A 15,185-nucleotide genomic window follows, 5' to 3' on the forward strand; every position below is an offset into this window, starting at 1 on the left:
AATGGAAAAATGGCAATCTTCGTGGTCTGTCTTTGTGTAAACAAAATAATACTTAGAATACAATCATGGTACCAATAATTGTGTCTAACACACCAGATGTACACTATATATATACACACACACACGAGTATGTGGACACGCCTTCAAATTTGTGGATTCGGCCATTTCAGCTACACCCGTTGCTGACAGGTGTATAAAATCGAGCAAACAGACATGCAATCTCCATAGAGAAACATTGGCAGTCAGTTCGTCAAGTCAGTTTATCACATTTCTGCCCCTCTAGAGTTGCCCTGGTCAACTGAATGGCGCAGAGGTGCTAGAGCCGTCTTTACAGACCCGGGTTCGATCCTGTATCACAACCGGCCGTTATCGGGAGTCCCATAGGGCGGTGCACAATTGGCCCAGGCTCTTGATCTGATTCTAAGACTGTTATTCAAATGGAAAACCCAGACTATTTGCATTATACCCCCCCCCCTTTACTTAGCACTGACATTCTTACATTGGCTCTGTACACACTCACACCTACTACACTGACACACACATACATATTGATGCCACACAGACACATACTTTCACTCTCTTCTGTTTATTATCTATCATGATTGCGTAGACACTTTTACCCTTACCTACATATCTCAATCAGTGGTGGAGAAAGTACTCAAACGTGGTGGAGTATAAGTAAAGATACCTTACTAGAAAATGACTAAAGTAAAAGTGAAAGTCACCCAGTAAAATACTACTTTAGTAAAAGTGTTTGGTTTTAAATATACTTTAGCATCAAAAGTAATCACAAAAATATATCAAAAAATAAAAGTATAAATCATTTCAAGTTCCTTATAGTCACGGTCGTCCTCCTCTTCGTCTGAAGAGGAGAGGCGAGAAGGATCAGAGGACCAAAATGCGGCGTGGTGTGCGTTCATGATGAATATTTAATAAAGGAAAGCTCTGAACACTGAATACAAACTATACAAAAACAATAAACAAATAAGGACCGTAAAGCTATAAATGAGACCTGTGCTGACACATGCAACTAACATAGAAAATCACCCACAAACAAACAGTGAAACCCAGGCTACCTAAGTATGATTCTCAATCAGAGACAACTAATGACACCTGCCTCTGATTGAGAACCATACTAGGCAGAAACATAGAAATCCCAAAATCATAGAAAACCAAACATAGACTGCCCATCCCAACTCACGCCCTGACCATACTAAATAATGACAAAAACAACAGAAATAAAGGTCAGAACGTGACACTTATATTCAGCAAAACAGACTGCACCATTTTTTTGACAGATAGCCAGGGGCACACTTCAACACTCATACATAATTTACAAACAAAACATTTGTGTTTAGTGAGTCCGCCAGATCAGAGGCATTAGGGATGACCAGGAATGTTCTCTTGATAAGTGTGTGAATTGGACCATTTTCCTGTCAAAATGTGACACGTACTTTTGGGTGTCAGAGAAAATGCATGGAGTAAAAAGTACATTTGTTTCTATTGGAATGTAGTGAAGTAAAAGTAAAAGTTGCCAAAAATATAAATAGTGAAGTAAGGTACAGATACCCCCAAAAACTACTTAAGTAGTACTTTACACCACTGATCTCAATGATCTCATCTACCTCATACCCCTGCACATTGACTCGGTACCGGTACTCCCTGTATATCCTCGTTACAGGTTCTTTTATTGTGTTACTATTTCCATTTTTTTCTTTTTTAGTTACATTTTTTTCTCACTTTTTAACTGAATTGTTGGTTAAGGGCTCGTAAGTAAGCATTTCAAGGTAAAGTCTACACCTGTTGTATTCAGTGCATGTGACAAATACAATTTGATTTAGAAGTATAATTTAGTTGCTAGTGGCAGCCAACACCGGTCGGGCTTCAAGCTGAGTTATTCAATGAGAAGGGTAGCACTAAGCTAACCAGCAAAGTAACTTCCAGGAGTAGCTCAAACTGAGCATGTTATGTCTACATGACTGACTAAATTTGGCTTCAGTGCGCTATTAAGTCTTCACATAGGAATGAATGGTGTCATGTAATAAATGTAAATGTAAATGTAATCAATGGCTTTGTCCATTCATATATACAGTCATTGACTTAACTAATGAGTCAGTGGTAATGTATCCATCAATATTCTCCAATAATGCCCCTGGTCGTAACTGCGGCCCCTCAGAAGTCTCGCTGGTGATGAGATTGGAGAGCTTGATTGGTGAGCTGGAGAAGTCACTGATGTCTGTAAATCTGATTGGTTTCAACTCAATGGATTGCACCGCCCCCACAGAGGGGAAATAACTTCTGTTGGTGAGGCTTGTCTGGACTGAGCAATCCCAGACTTCTGTGGGTGACTGTGGACAGTACCCTTTTTGGTGCAGGTGTTGAGTAGAAAAGGATGGGGAGGAAGGTGAGAGGGAGGGCAAGGAGGAAGACATGGATGAAGAGTAGGAGGAAGGGTGCACAGGGCAGAATGAAGAGGAGGGAATGGTGGTGGAAGAGGAAGAAAGGCGGGGGAGTTTGGGGTGAATGAGAGGCATCCTCTCTGACATGGTTGGCCTGACGCTCAGGATCTCTATGTCACTGCAGACACAGTCCCCCACCTTGAGACACCGCAGCCTCTCACTGGTCTGTAGATGTGATGGACAGAATAGAGGATGAATGTAATCAGGTGAGAAGTTGCACAGTCATTCTATCAGATTGCAAAACAATAATTGTGACTATAACATATTGTACATCCGTTTATTGCCATCTGTTTAAGGTAAATCCAAATGAGAGAAAACACCGCGGACAATGAGGCAGTACTCATCAACTTCAGACACATGAGACATATGAATGCCTGTACAGAACTGCACAGTACCTCATGTATGTGGCGGTCCAGTTCAATTGGTTTGATGTTCATCACAGCCGGGTACCCAAACAGCTCCACTATACAACTCCTCAGCCTGGAGGATAGCCACAGAGGAGGTTAGACAGGGTTCACATTACACTTTGATGTAATGTTAATCTCGAAAAATAAATTGTACGTGATAATGTTGAATGGATAGTGTTTAAAGCGTCTCACATTTTCCAGAATAGACACAGGAGGATGGCGAGCCCCAACAGCAGCAGGAGAGGAGTTAAGATCTTAGCCAGGAGAATAGAGGCTGTCACAGGACACAGCAGCACATACTGTAACACCAGGTCATTACTACTGGGCTCAGAATGTCATGATCTAAAATATAAATATGCTTTCAGATTTAAAAATAATTGTGTGCCTACGGGACATTAGGCTTTATTTTACAGGTAAAATTTTATGTCAAAATATAGAATTCCACCTAAATAGACATACTCAAAAGTTATTATTTATCTTGAGAGAGCCATAAACAATACCTAGTAATTATTGTACTGCCAGAAAGATCAAAATCTCCCCTTTCTGTTAAAAAATATGTATACATTGCGGAGGTGTATTCACTTTTGAGGACACAAGGTACACCCTATGAATTTTTTCCTATTCAACAAAAGTGGGGGTATAGGGCATGAAATGATTGAAATGCTTTCTAAATATAGTAACAATCAAATTATAAATAAATTACTATAATATTTCCACTTCCCTTTTAACTGTCAAATAAATATGATCATACTTAGTGCAAAATTGGCACCATTTCATATAACTTATGACAGAGCGGCATGTGAAGCGGGACAACCAGAGCCTTTACGGTGTGCTGTGCCGTTCACAGAACGTTCTGTACACAGAAACGTTGGTCTGAAATCAGTCCAGAACCACTCAAAGTCGTTTAAGAGGTTTTAATTAATACATTTTAATATGACCCAGTCTGCCCCTAACCCTAGAGTGCTTCAGCCGGAGTTTGACTCACGGATTGTCTGGGTCTTGACAGTTACAGTAGTATGTGGGCCTGGTCCAACATTAGTGAGTGCACTCAGATGGAAGGTGTACTTCTGGTGCTCCTGCAGTCCTACTATGGTTAGAGACTTATTGTGGGGGTCTGCCACCGTCTTGGTAAAAGGATCTAGATACAGGAAACACTGTGTCAGAGGAACAAATCCTTTCATGACTTCTTTTAAATTGAATTGCTTGTTACCCATGTTGACATTGATGATACCCACTTGGCACATGACCTGGTGACCTCTGAGACCCTGTCTTGTGCACGGTTACCAAGTAACCAGTGATGAACCCTGGGTGAGAGTGGTCATCCTCATGGTAATGCCACTCCAGTGTCACAGAAGAGGAAGTTGTTCGAATGGGCCCGACCAGCCTGGGAGTCTGGACAGGCTCTATAGGTTGAGAGAAAGGAGGAAGGGAGAGAGATGGGAAGGGGTTGAACATGAGAGAGAGAGACATCCCCTACCACTTTCACAACCCATTTCTTACTTGTCACAATACATAATCACAACGTAACCCACTCACTGAGTTCCTGGGAGTAGCCAGTGAGAATCTCCAGTAGTTTGTCTCCTTCGTCAGTGCAGCCATATATATCAAAGGTGTACCTATGACCCGCTTTAAAATCCCCTGCAAAATATATATATTGTAACTAAAAGGTAGTGCCAGTAGGTTTTAAGTTGAAATTGATTTTGGTCAGTTTCCCTTTTCTTTGTTATTACTGTAATGACAGTATTACTACACAGCGACTTCATGTACGATGTTACCTAAAAGAGTAATGGTGGTGTGTGTAAACCTGTTGTGTGATACCTGCTGGTAGGGACACTGATGTGTTTCCCACTGGCACCCTCCTCCATTGCAGAGTGCAGGAAACTCCGCTTCCTACTGTGCACCACTCCACAGTGTACCCACAAGTGACACCTTCCTGCTCTTTCCAGATGAGGTGGAAGCCTCCGCTGGCACTCCCACTCACACGCGTGTCATTCCAAAGATACTCTGGACAAAAGACAATAAGAGAGCTAGAGACAGTCTCACTCACAGAACTGCTGTAGGCCCAAAGAAGAGCAACCTGTGTACAACTGTAACAGCAATAAGACAAGAATGTTGGCTCAGTTATCAGCACAGGTATCAGCACAAGAATTGGAAAATATGTTGGTACAGCCGTTTTGGAACAGGTGTTGGCACAAAGCAGGCAGGTATAGAGGGCTTGCAGTTGACGTATGGTGCCTCCTGGCGGCCATGTTGGAAGACCACCGCATGAATTCTTACGACATCAACAGCTGAGTAGCTACCCCAAATTGCATGATAACAGTGCCTAAAAAATGTACACCGAGGAGATAAGACTCAAGACTCAAGAACTGTCAGAACATTCGAGACGTGTAGTCCACTTGTCATTCCAATCTCCTTTGCATTAGCGTAGCCTCTTCTGTAGCCTGTCAACTATGTGTCTATCTATCCCTGTTCTCTCCTCTCTGCACAGACCATACAAACGCTCCACACCGCGTGGCCGCGGCCACCCTAATCTGGTGGTCCCAGCGCGCACGACCCACGTGGAGTTCCAGGTCTCCGGTAGCCTCTGGAACTGCCGATCTGCGGCCAACAAGGCAGAGTTCATCTCAGCCTATGCCTCCCTCCAGTCCCTCGACTTCTTGGCACTGACGGAAACATGGATCACCACAGATAACACTGCTACTCCTACTGCTCTCTCTTCGTCCGCCCACGTGTTCTCGCACACCCCGAGAGCTTCTGGTCAGCGGGGTGGTGGCACCGGGATCCTCATCTCTCCCAAGTGGTCATTCTCTCTTTCTCCCCTTACCCATCTGTCTATCGCCTCCTTTTAATTCCATGCTGTCACAGTTACCAGCCCTTTCAAGCTTAACATCCTTATCATTTATCGCCCTCCAGGTTCCCTCGGAGAGTTCATCAATGAGCTTGATGCCTTGATAAGCTCCTTTCCTGAGGACGGCTCACCTCTCACAGTCCTGGGCGACTTTAACCTCCCCACGTCTACCTTTGACTCATTCCTCTCTGCCTCCTTCTTTCCACTCCTCTCCTCTTTGACCTCACCCTCTCACCTTCCCCCCTACTCACAAGGCAGGCAATACGCTCGACCTCATCTTTACTAGATGCTGTTCTTCCACTAACCTCATTGCAACTCCCCTCCAAGTCTCCGACCACTACCTTGTATCCTTTTCCCTCTCGCTCTCATCCAACACTTCCCACACTGCCCCTACTCGGATGGTATCGCGCCGTCCCAACCTTCGCTCTCTCTCCCCCGCTACTCTCTCCTCTTCCATCCTATCATCTCTTCCCTCTGCTCATACCTTCTCCAACCTATCTCCTGATTCTGCCTCCTCAACCCTCCTCTCTTCCCTTTCTGCATCCTTTGACTCTCTATGTCCCCTATCCTCCAGGCCGGCTCGGTCCTCCCCTCCCGCTCCGTGGCTCGACGACTCATTGCGAGCTCACAGAACAGTGCTCCGGGCAGCCGAGCGGAAATGGAGGAAAACCCGCCTCCCTGCGGACCTGGCATCCTTTCACTCCCTCCTCTCTACATTTTCCTCCTCTGTCTCTGCTGCTAAAGCCACCTTCTACCACTCTAAATTCCAAGCATCTGCCTCTAACCCTAGGAAGCTCTTTGCCACCTTCTCCTCCCTCCTGAATCCTCCTCCCCCCTCCCCCCCTCCCTCTCTGCAGATGACTTCGTCAACCATTTTGAAAAGAAGGTCGACGACATCCGATCCTCGTTTGCTAAGTCAAACGACACCGCTGGTTCTGCTCACACTGCCCTACCCTGTGCTCTGACCTCTTTCTCCCCTCTCTCTCCAGATGAAATCTCGCTTCTTGTGACGGCCGGCCGCCCAACAACCTGCCCGCTTGACCCTATCCCCTCCTCTCTTCTCCAGACCATTTCCGGAGACCTTCTCCCTTACCTCACCTCGCTCATCAACTCATCCCTGACCGCTGGCTACGTCCCTTCCGTCTTCAAGAGAGCGAGAGTTGCACCCCTTCTGAAAAAACCTACACTCGATCCCTCCGATGTCAACAACTACAGACCAGTACAGACCCTTCTTTCTTTTCTCTCCAAAACTCTTGAACGTGCCGTCCTTGGCCAGCTCTCCCACTATCTCTCTCAGAATGACCTTCTTGATCCAAATCAGTCAGGTTTCAAGACTAGTCATTCAACTGAGACTGCTCTTCTCTGTATCACGGAGGCGCTCCGCACTGCTAAAGCTAACTCTCTCTCCTCTGCTCTCATCCTTCTAGACCTATCGGCTGCCTTCGATACTGTGAACCATCAGATCCTCCTCTCCACCCTCTCCGAGTTGGGCATCTCCGGCGCAGCCCACGCTTGGATTGCGTCCTACCTGACAGGTCGCTCCTACCAGGTGGCGTGGCGAGAATCTGTCTCCTCGCCACGCGCTCTCACCACTGGTGTCCCCCAGGGCTCTGTTCTAGGCCCTCTCCTATTCTCGCTATACACCAAGTCACTTGGCTCTGTCATAACCTCACATGGTCTCTCCTATCATTGCTATGCAGACGACACACAATTAATCTTCTCCTTTCCCCCTTCTGATGACCAGGTGGCGAATCGCATCTCTGCATGTCTGGCAGACATATCAGTGTGGATGACGGATCACCACCTCAAGCTGAACCTCGGTAAGACGGAGCTGCTCTTCCTCCCGGGGAAGGACTGCCCGTTCCATGATCTCGCCATCACGGTTGACAACTCCATTGTGTCCTCCTCCCAGAGCGCTAAGAACCTTGGCGTGATCCTGGACAACACCCTGTCGTTCTCAACTAACATCAAGGCGGTGGCCCGTTCCTGTAGGTTCATGCTCTACAACATCCGCAGAGTACGACCCTGCCTCACACAGGAAGCGGCGCAGGTCCTAATCCAGGCACTTGTCATCTCCCGTCTGGATTACTGCAACTCGCTGTTGGCTGGGCTCCCTGCCTGTGCCATTAAACCACTACAACTCATCCAGAATGCCGCAGCCCGTCTGGTGTTCAACCTTCCCAAGTTCTCTCACGTCACCCCGCTCCTCCGCTCTCTCCACTGGCTTCCAGTTGAAGCTCGCATCCGCTACAAGACCATGGTGCTTGCCTACGGAGCTGTGAGGGGAACGGCACCACAGTACCTCCAGGCTCTGATCAGGCCCTACACCCAAACAAGGGCACTGCGTTCATCCACCTCTGGCCTGCTCGCCTCCCTACCACTGAGGAAGTACAGTTCCCGCTCAGCCCAGTCAAAACTGTTCGCTGCTCTGGCCCCCCAATGGTGGAACAAACTCCCTCACGACGCCAGGACAGCGGAGTCAATCACCACCTTCCGGAGACACCTGAAACCCCACCTCTTCAAGGAATACCTAGGATAGGATAAAGTAATCCTTCTCACCCCCCTTAAATGACTTAGATGCACTATTGTAAAGTGGATGTTCCACTGGATGTCAGAAGGTGAATTCACCAATTTGTAAGTCGCTCTGGATAAGAGCGTCTGCTAAATGACTTAAATGTAAATGTAAATGTAGAAAAGCAAAGAAACTGTTTTGCCTGTCAAGACCTGAACCCAGACAGCTGTCATTACAGGGTCTGCTCCAATCATTTCATCACTGGTAAGTCTGATTTCAAGTTTAATTGTTAGATGTTATGCTAAACAGGTGTTAAAAACAAGACCAAGTTAGCCAACATTAGCTAGCTAGAAAGCTTGTAGTCTAGCTATTAGCATGTGTCTCAAACATAGGCAGTGCATGAGTTAAGTTTTGGGGAAGCAACTTTTTCACCCAAAAAATTCACCTTTAATAAAGCATTGCATGCATCTATCATTGCACTTGCATACTAATGTAAGTCTACTATTCCTTGATTGAGTAGATTGGATAGTCATAATTGAGAGCTTGGTGGTGTAGGCCTATAGGCTATATCAGAGTCGTTTCTTTCCTTTGCACAAGAAAAATGTGGCATTTGATAAACATGCAATTTTACCATACTTTATATGACTGGAAACAACTAGCAGAATATTTTTTAATACGGTAAATCACAGGGTAGAGGCCAAGGCCTACTCTGTTGACAACCCAGATTATTTGCATTGCCCCTCCCCCCTTTACGCTGCTACTACTCTGTTTATTAGCTATGCATACTCACTTTAACTCTACCTACATGTACATATTACCTCAATTACCTCGATTAACCGGTGCACCCGCACATTGATTGACTCTTGACCGGTACCCCCTGTATATAGCCTCACTACTGTTATTTTACTGCTGCTCTTTAATATATTTTTTTTACTTAACACATATTTTTCTTACAACTGCATGGTTGGTTAAGGGCTTGTATGTAAGCATTTCACTGTAAGGTATACCTGTTGTATTCGGCGCATGTGACAAATAAAATGTGATTTGATTTGACACTGACAACAGATCAATTAAAACAACCTTGTCATTGAATGCAACCATGTAATCTAGGCCTATGAAAAGGGGATACACAAATTGTACAATAACACATCAATCTACCCTGGAGGAGGACATTATTGTCCCAAAAAAATTCAGTTGCACTGAACCAATGATGATTTGAACTTTATTCAACTGAGGAGGTTAAATGTATGGACATCACCGCATGGGACAAATGCCTCAATGGGATAAGACAACCTGCTGTGTTGCCCATTGGTTGTTCCAGCCCAACAATAGATTGAATCTTTATATGACACCAAAACACCTGAATGAATTAAACACAACCAAAATAATCAAGAGCCCTGATGGTATAGTTGACCTGAAAAAGTGATATTCTAACAGCTGGTGTGCTTTTCATTTATTTATGGTAGGTTCACCAGCTGACCTCTATCAAGACACCCATGTCGACTGGATTCCCACGGAGAAGATGAGCAATGCTGCAACAGCATCAGTTTTGACTTTACTTCGCCCTTTTCTAAATATGGAAGGAGACGGTGTCATTGGCTGTGCTTTGGTCAATCTGAATGATTCTGTTGTGCCATTTGAGTAGAGCAACTTCAACTTGTCATCACAATAAAAGTGCCCCTTAATTTAAACCACATGAATATAGATGATTAACCAACATTGACACTAGTTTATCTTGAATAATAGTTTTAAGGCAGCAATTTAAAAAAGTTCCCTTCAAAGAATCAACACTCATATAAATGTCAAAATGTACAGTAAGATAACTCATATCTAAAGGTTAGACATGTTAGTAACAAGAAGGCTATTATTACTAAAGCAGGGTAGCCTAGTGGTTAGAGCGTTGGACTAATAACCAAAAGGTTGCAAGTTCGAATCCCTGAGCTGAGGAAGTACAAATCTGTCGTTCTGCCCCTGAACAGGCAGTTAGTTAACCCACTGTTCCTAAGCCGTCATTGAAAATAAGAATTTGTTCTTAACTGACTTGCCTAGTAAAATAAAAATAAAAAATAATAATAATTAAAATTATTTCAGGTGAACAAAAAAAAGGGTAACAGTTTACTTGACACCCATACACAACACACTGTGTAATTCAGGCCGCTACTAAACCACTACCACATATCTACAGTACAAAATCCATGTGTATGTGTGTATAAATGTGTCTGTCTGTGCCTATGTTTGGGTTGCTTCACAGTCCCCGCTGTTCCATAAAGTGTTTTTTTAATCTGTTTTTAAATCAAATTTTACTGCTTGCATCAGTTACTTGATATGGAATAGAGTTACATGTAGTCATGACTATGTAGTACTGTGCACCTCCCATAGCCTGTTCTGGACTTGGGGACTGTGAAGAGACCTCTTGTGTCAAGTGGACCTAGCACGCCCACATTCTCATTGACGGGGCTGCAGTGGAAAAGGTTGAGAGCTTGAAGTTCCTTGGTGTTCACATCAACAACAAACTAACATGGTCTGAGAACACCATGACAGTCGTGAAGAGGGAACGAAAAAACCTATTCCCCCTCAGGAGACTGAAAAGATTTAGCATGGGTCCTCAGATCCTCAAAGGGACCTACAGCTGCACAATCGAGAGCATCCTGACTGGTTGCATCACTGCCTGGTATGGCATCTGCTTGGCCTCTGACCGCAAGGCACTACAGAGGGTAGTGCGAACGTCCCAGTACATCACTGGGGCCAAGCTTCCTGCCATCCAGGATCTCTATACCAGGCGGTGTCAGAGGAAGGCCCTAAAAATTGTCAAAGACTTCAGCCACCCTAGTCATAGACTGTTCTATCTGATACCGCATGGCAAGCGGTACCGGAGCGCCAAGTCTAGGTCCAAGAGGCTTCTAAACAGCTTCTACCCTAAGCCATAAGACCCCCTCTCCACACCACTGCCACTCTCTGTTGTCATCTATGCATAGTCACTTTAATTAACTCTACCTACATATACTGTATATACTACCTCAACTAACCGGTGACCCCGCACGTTGACTCTGTACCGGCACTGTACATATTGTTATTTTTTACTGCTGCTCTTTAATTACTTCTTAATTTAATCTCTTATTCTTATCCGTATTTTTTTTAAACTGCACTGTTGGTTAGGGGCTCGTAAGTAAGCATTTCACAGTATTCAGCGCATGTGACTAATACAATTTGATTTGATTTGATCTCAACTTGCTCAATTTCCACATTATTTATTACAAGATTTATTTGAGTTTTAGGGTTTAGTGAATGTTTTGTCCCAAATACAATGCTTTTAGTTTTAGAAATATTTAGGGCTAACTTATTCCTTGCACCCACTCTGAAAATAACTGCAGCTCTTTGTTAGCTGTTGCAGTCATTTCAGTTGCTGTAGTAGCTGACACGTATTGTGTTGAGTCTCCGCATACATAGACATTCTAGCTTGATGCAAAGCCAGTGGTATGTCATTAGTAAAAATGGAAAAAAGCAAGGGGCCTAAACAGCTACCCTGGGGAATTCCTGATTCTACCTGGATTATGTTTGAGAGGCTTCTGTTAAAGAACACCCTCTGTGTTCTATTATACAACTCTTTAGCCACATTATAGCAGAGGGTGTAAAGCCATAACACATATGTTTTTCCATGATCAATAATGCCAAAAGCTGCACTGAAGTCTAACTAGACAGCCAACACAATTTCTCTCAGCCAATCGTCAGTCATTTGTGTAAGTGCTGTGCTTGTTGAGTGTCTTTCCCAATAAGCATGCTGAAAGTCTGTTGTCAATTTGTTTACTATGAGATAGCATTGTATCTGGGCAAACACAATTTGTTCCAGAAGTTTACTAAGGGTTGGTAACAGGCTGATTGGTCGGCAATTTGAGCCAGTAAAGGGGGCTTTACAATTTTTGGGAAGCCGAATGACTTTAGTTTCCTTCCAGGCCTGAGGGTATACACTTTCTAGTAGGCTTAAATTGAAGATGTGGCAAATAGGAGTGGCAATATCGTCTGCTATTATCCTTAGTCATTTTCAATCCAGATTGTTGGGCTCCGGTGGCTTGTCACTGTTGATAGACAACAATAATTTTTTCCACTTCTTCCACACAGAATTCAAAAGTACAATTGTTGTCTTCCAAAATTTTGTCAGATTTACTTGGATGTGTAGTGTCAGCGTTTGTTGCTGGCATGTCATCCCTAAGTTTCCTTATCCTCTCTGGGGTATGTGGGATGCTAGCGTCCCATCTGGCCAACATCCAGTGAAATTGCAGAGCGCCAGATTCAAATACAAAAATACTCATTGTAAAAATTCAGAAAACAAAACATATTTTGCATAGGTTTAAAGATGAACTTCTTGTGATCCAACCACGGTGTCAGATTTAAAAAATGCTGTAGGCGAAAGCATACCTTACGATTATTTGAGAACACAACCCAGTTGACAAATTATTACAAACAGTAACCAGCCAAGCAGAAGCATTACAAAACTCAGAAAGAGATAAAATGAATCCCTTACCTTTGATGATCTTCATATGGTTGCACTCAGAAGACATACATTTACTCAATAAATGTTCCTTTTGTTCGATAAAGTCTCTTTATATCCAAAAACCTTCGTTTTGTTTGTGCGTTTTCTTCAGTAATCCACAGGCTTAAACGCAGTCAAAACAGGCAGACAAAAAAATCCAAATTGTATCTGTAAAGTTCATAGAAACATGTCATATAATGTTATATTCCATCCTCAGGTTGTTTTTAGCCTAAATGATCTATAATATTTCAACCGGACAATAACGTCGTCAATACAAAAGGTAAACAAGAAATGCACTCTCTCGGGATTGAGCATGAAAAAGCTCTGTGACACGTCAGGGTCCACTCATTCAGACTGATCTTACTCCCTCACTTATACGAATACAAGCCTGAAACAATTTCTAAAGACTGTTGACATCTAGTGGAAGGCATAGGAACTGCAAATTGAGTCCTAAGTCAATGGATACTGTAATGGCATTGAATAGAAAACTACAAAATCAACAAATAAAAACTACTTTCTGAATGGATTTTTTCTCAGGTTTTCGCCTGCCAAATCAGTTCTGTTATACTCACAGACAGTATTTTAACAGTTTTGGAAACTTTAGAGTTTTTCTATCCAAATCTTCTGGGCCCGAGTAGCAGGCCATTTAATGTGGGCATGATTTTCATCCAAAATTCCAAATGCTGCCCCCTACCCTAGAGAAGTTATCTTGCCAATGAAAAAGTAATTAAAGTAGTTGGCAATATCAGTGGGCTTTGTGATGAATGAGCCATGTGATTCAATGAGTCTTTTTTTACCCAAAATGTCATTTAAGGTGCCCCAAAGCTTTTTACTATAATTCTTTATATAATTGATCTTTGTTTCATAGTATAGTTTATTATTTTTATTTATTTAGTTAAGACACATGATTTCTTAATTTGCTGTGCATTTGCCAATCAGTTGGGCTGCCAGATTTACTTTCCATATCTTTTGCCTCATTCCTCTCAACCATACACTTTTTCAATTCCTTATCAGTCAAAGGGTATTTAACAGTTTGTACAGTCATTTTCTTAATGGGTGCTTGATCAATACATGTTGATTTAATTCCTGTGATGTTTGGTAGGTTGACTGTCAACCTGAACCAGGTTGCAGGCACTTTGAAGTTTGAAGTTTTTTCTTGAGTGGGCAGCTTGATGATAGTCAGTAAATATTTAAATCACCCAGAAAATATACTTCTCTGTTGATATCACATACATAATCAAGCATTTCACACTTATTATCCAGATATTGACTGTTGGCACTTGGTGGTCTATAGCAGCTTCCCACAAGATTGGGCTTTAAGTGAGGAAGATGAACCTGTAGCCATATGGCTTCAACAGTATTTAACATTAGTTTGTCTCTAAGCTTTACGGGAAGGTGGTTCTGAATATAGACCGCAACACCGCCCCCGTCATAATTTCTGTATTTTCGGTAGATGTTATCACCATGTATTGCTACCACGCTTTCTTTGATTTCCACAGCGAGTGACGTACCTCTATTGTTGGTTGGTTGGGTCGAGAACAGCTCCGTTCTCCAGGAAAGGGAAGACCTCTTTAGGTATGAAACCCTGTCGAGTGCTGGCCAGTCAGCTGTGGAGAGCTGAAACGGTGGCCAAACTGCCACCAGACCAGAGCGGAATCCTGCTACTGGGGTGGAAGAAAATGAAAAAGTAGGCGGCTGTGGGTTCCCCAGTAGCTTGTGTAGGTTTGCTACTTGCTTGCTAAGAGTAGCTGCTTCACTCCTGTAACCCTCCGCAAGCAAGCAGTTGCTACATTGAAAGTCAGCACGGGTCCACATTGTCCTGGAACAAAGCAAAGTAAACACAGCTGCTGCAGTGCTGGAAACGTTCAATAGCGGCTTCCATTTGAGACCGCCGAGCCAACTAGGTTAGCTGGGTATTTGTGTCTCTCCCCCTATGCGGAATCTGACAGGATCCCGGGACAGACAGCAGCACTCACAGCAACTTAGCCTAAGAGCCGCAGGATCCCAAATAAATAAAAACATATAAAAACACTGTCAGCTTTTTAACCGAGGTCTTTAGTTCAGTTTTCGGCATTCAACAGCGTTCTGCCACACCCTGATCAGTTTCACCTGTCCTGATTATTGTCTCCACCCCCCCAGGGGTCACTTGTGTTCCCCAGTGTATTTATCCCTGTGATTCCTGTCTCTCTGTACCAGTTCGTCTTGTATGTTTCCAAGTCAACCTGTGTTTTTCCCATTCTCCTGCTTTTTCCATTCTCCTATTTCTAGTCCTCCCGGTTTTGACTCTTGCCTGTTTCTGGACTTTGTACCCGCCTGCCTGACCATTCTGCCTGCCTTGACCATGAGCTTGTCTGCTACTCTGTACCTCCTGAACTCTGATCTGGTTTTGACCTTTTTGCCTGTCCATGACCATTCTCTTGCCTACCACTTT

The 15,185-nt window shown here is 43.7% G+C and overlaps 1 protein-coding gene across 1 annotated transcript in view; it reads right to left on the reverse strand.

Annotated features, from left to right (window-relative positions):
• Positions 1-733: 733 nt before the first annotated feature.
• Positions 734-15,185, reverse strand: part of osmr (oncostatin M receptor) — a 39,307-nt gene continuing 24,855 nt past the window's right edge. Inside the window, exons 11-17 of the mRNA XM_064974674.1 lie at positions 4,685-4,870; positions 4,403-4,504; positions 4,102-4,269; positions 3,852-4,004; positions 3,059-3,140; positions 2,855-2,939; positions 734-2,624 (exon numbers count right to left, since the gene is read on the reverse strand). Of these exons, the coding sequence (XP_064830746.1) occupies positions 2,064-2,624; positions 2,855-2,939; positions 3,059-3,140; positions 3,852-4,004; positions 4,102-4,269; positions 4,403-4,504; positions 4,685-4,870 (1,337 nt within the window). The 3' untranslated portion in view covers positions 734-2,063. The remainder of the gene's footprint in view (positions 2,625-2,854; positions 2,940-3,058; positions 3,141-3,851; positions 4,005-4,101; positions 4,270-4,402; positions 4,505-4,684; positions 4,871-15,185) is intronic.

The sequence above is a fragment of the Oncorhynchus masou genome, chromosome 1 (assembly GCF_036934945.1).
Source record: "Oncorhynchus masou masou isolate Uvic2021 chromosome 1, UVic_Omas_1.1, whole genome shotgun sequence".
Classification (NCBI taxonomy): domain Eukaryota; kingdom Metazoa; phylum Chordata; class Actinopteri; order Salmoniformes; family Salmonidae; genus Oncorhynchus; species Oncorhynchus masou.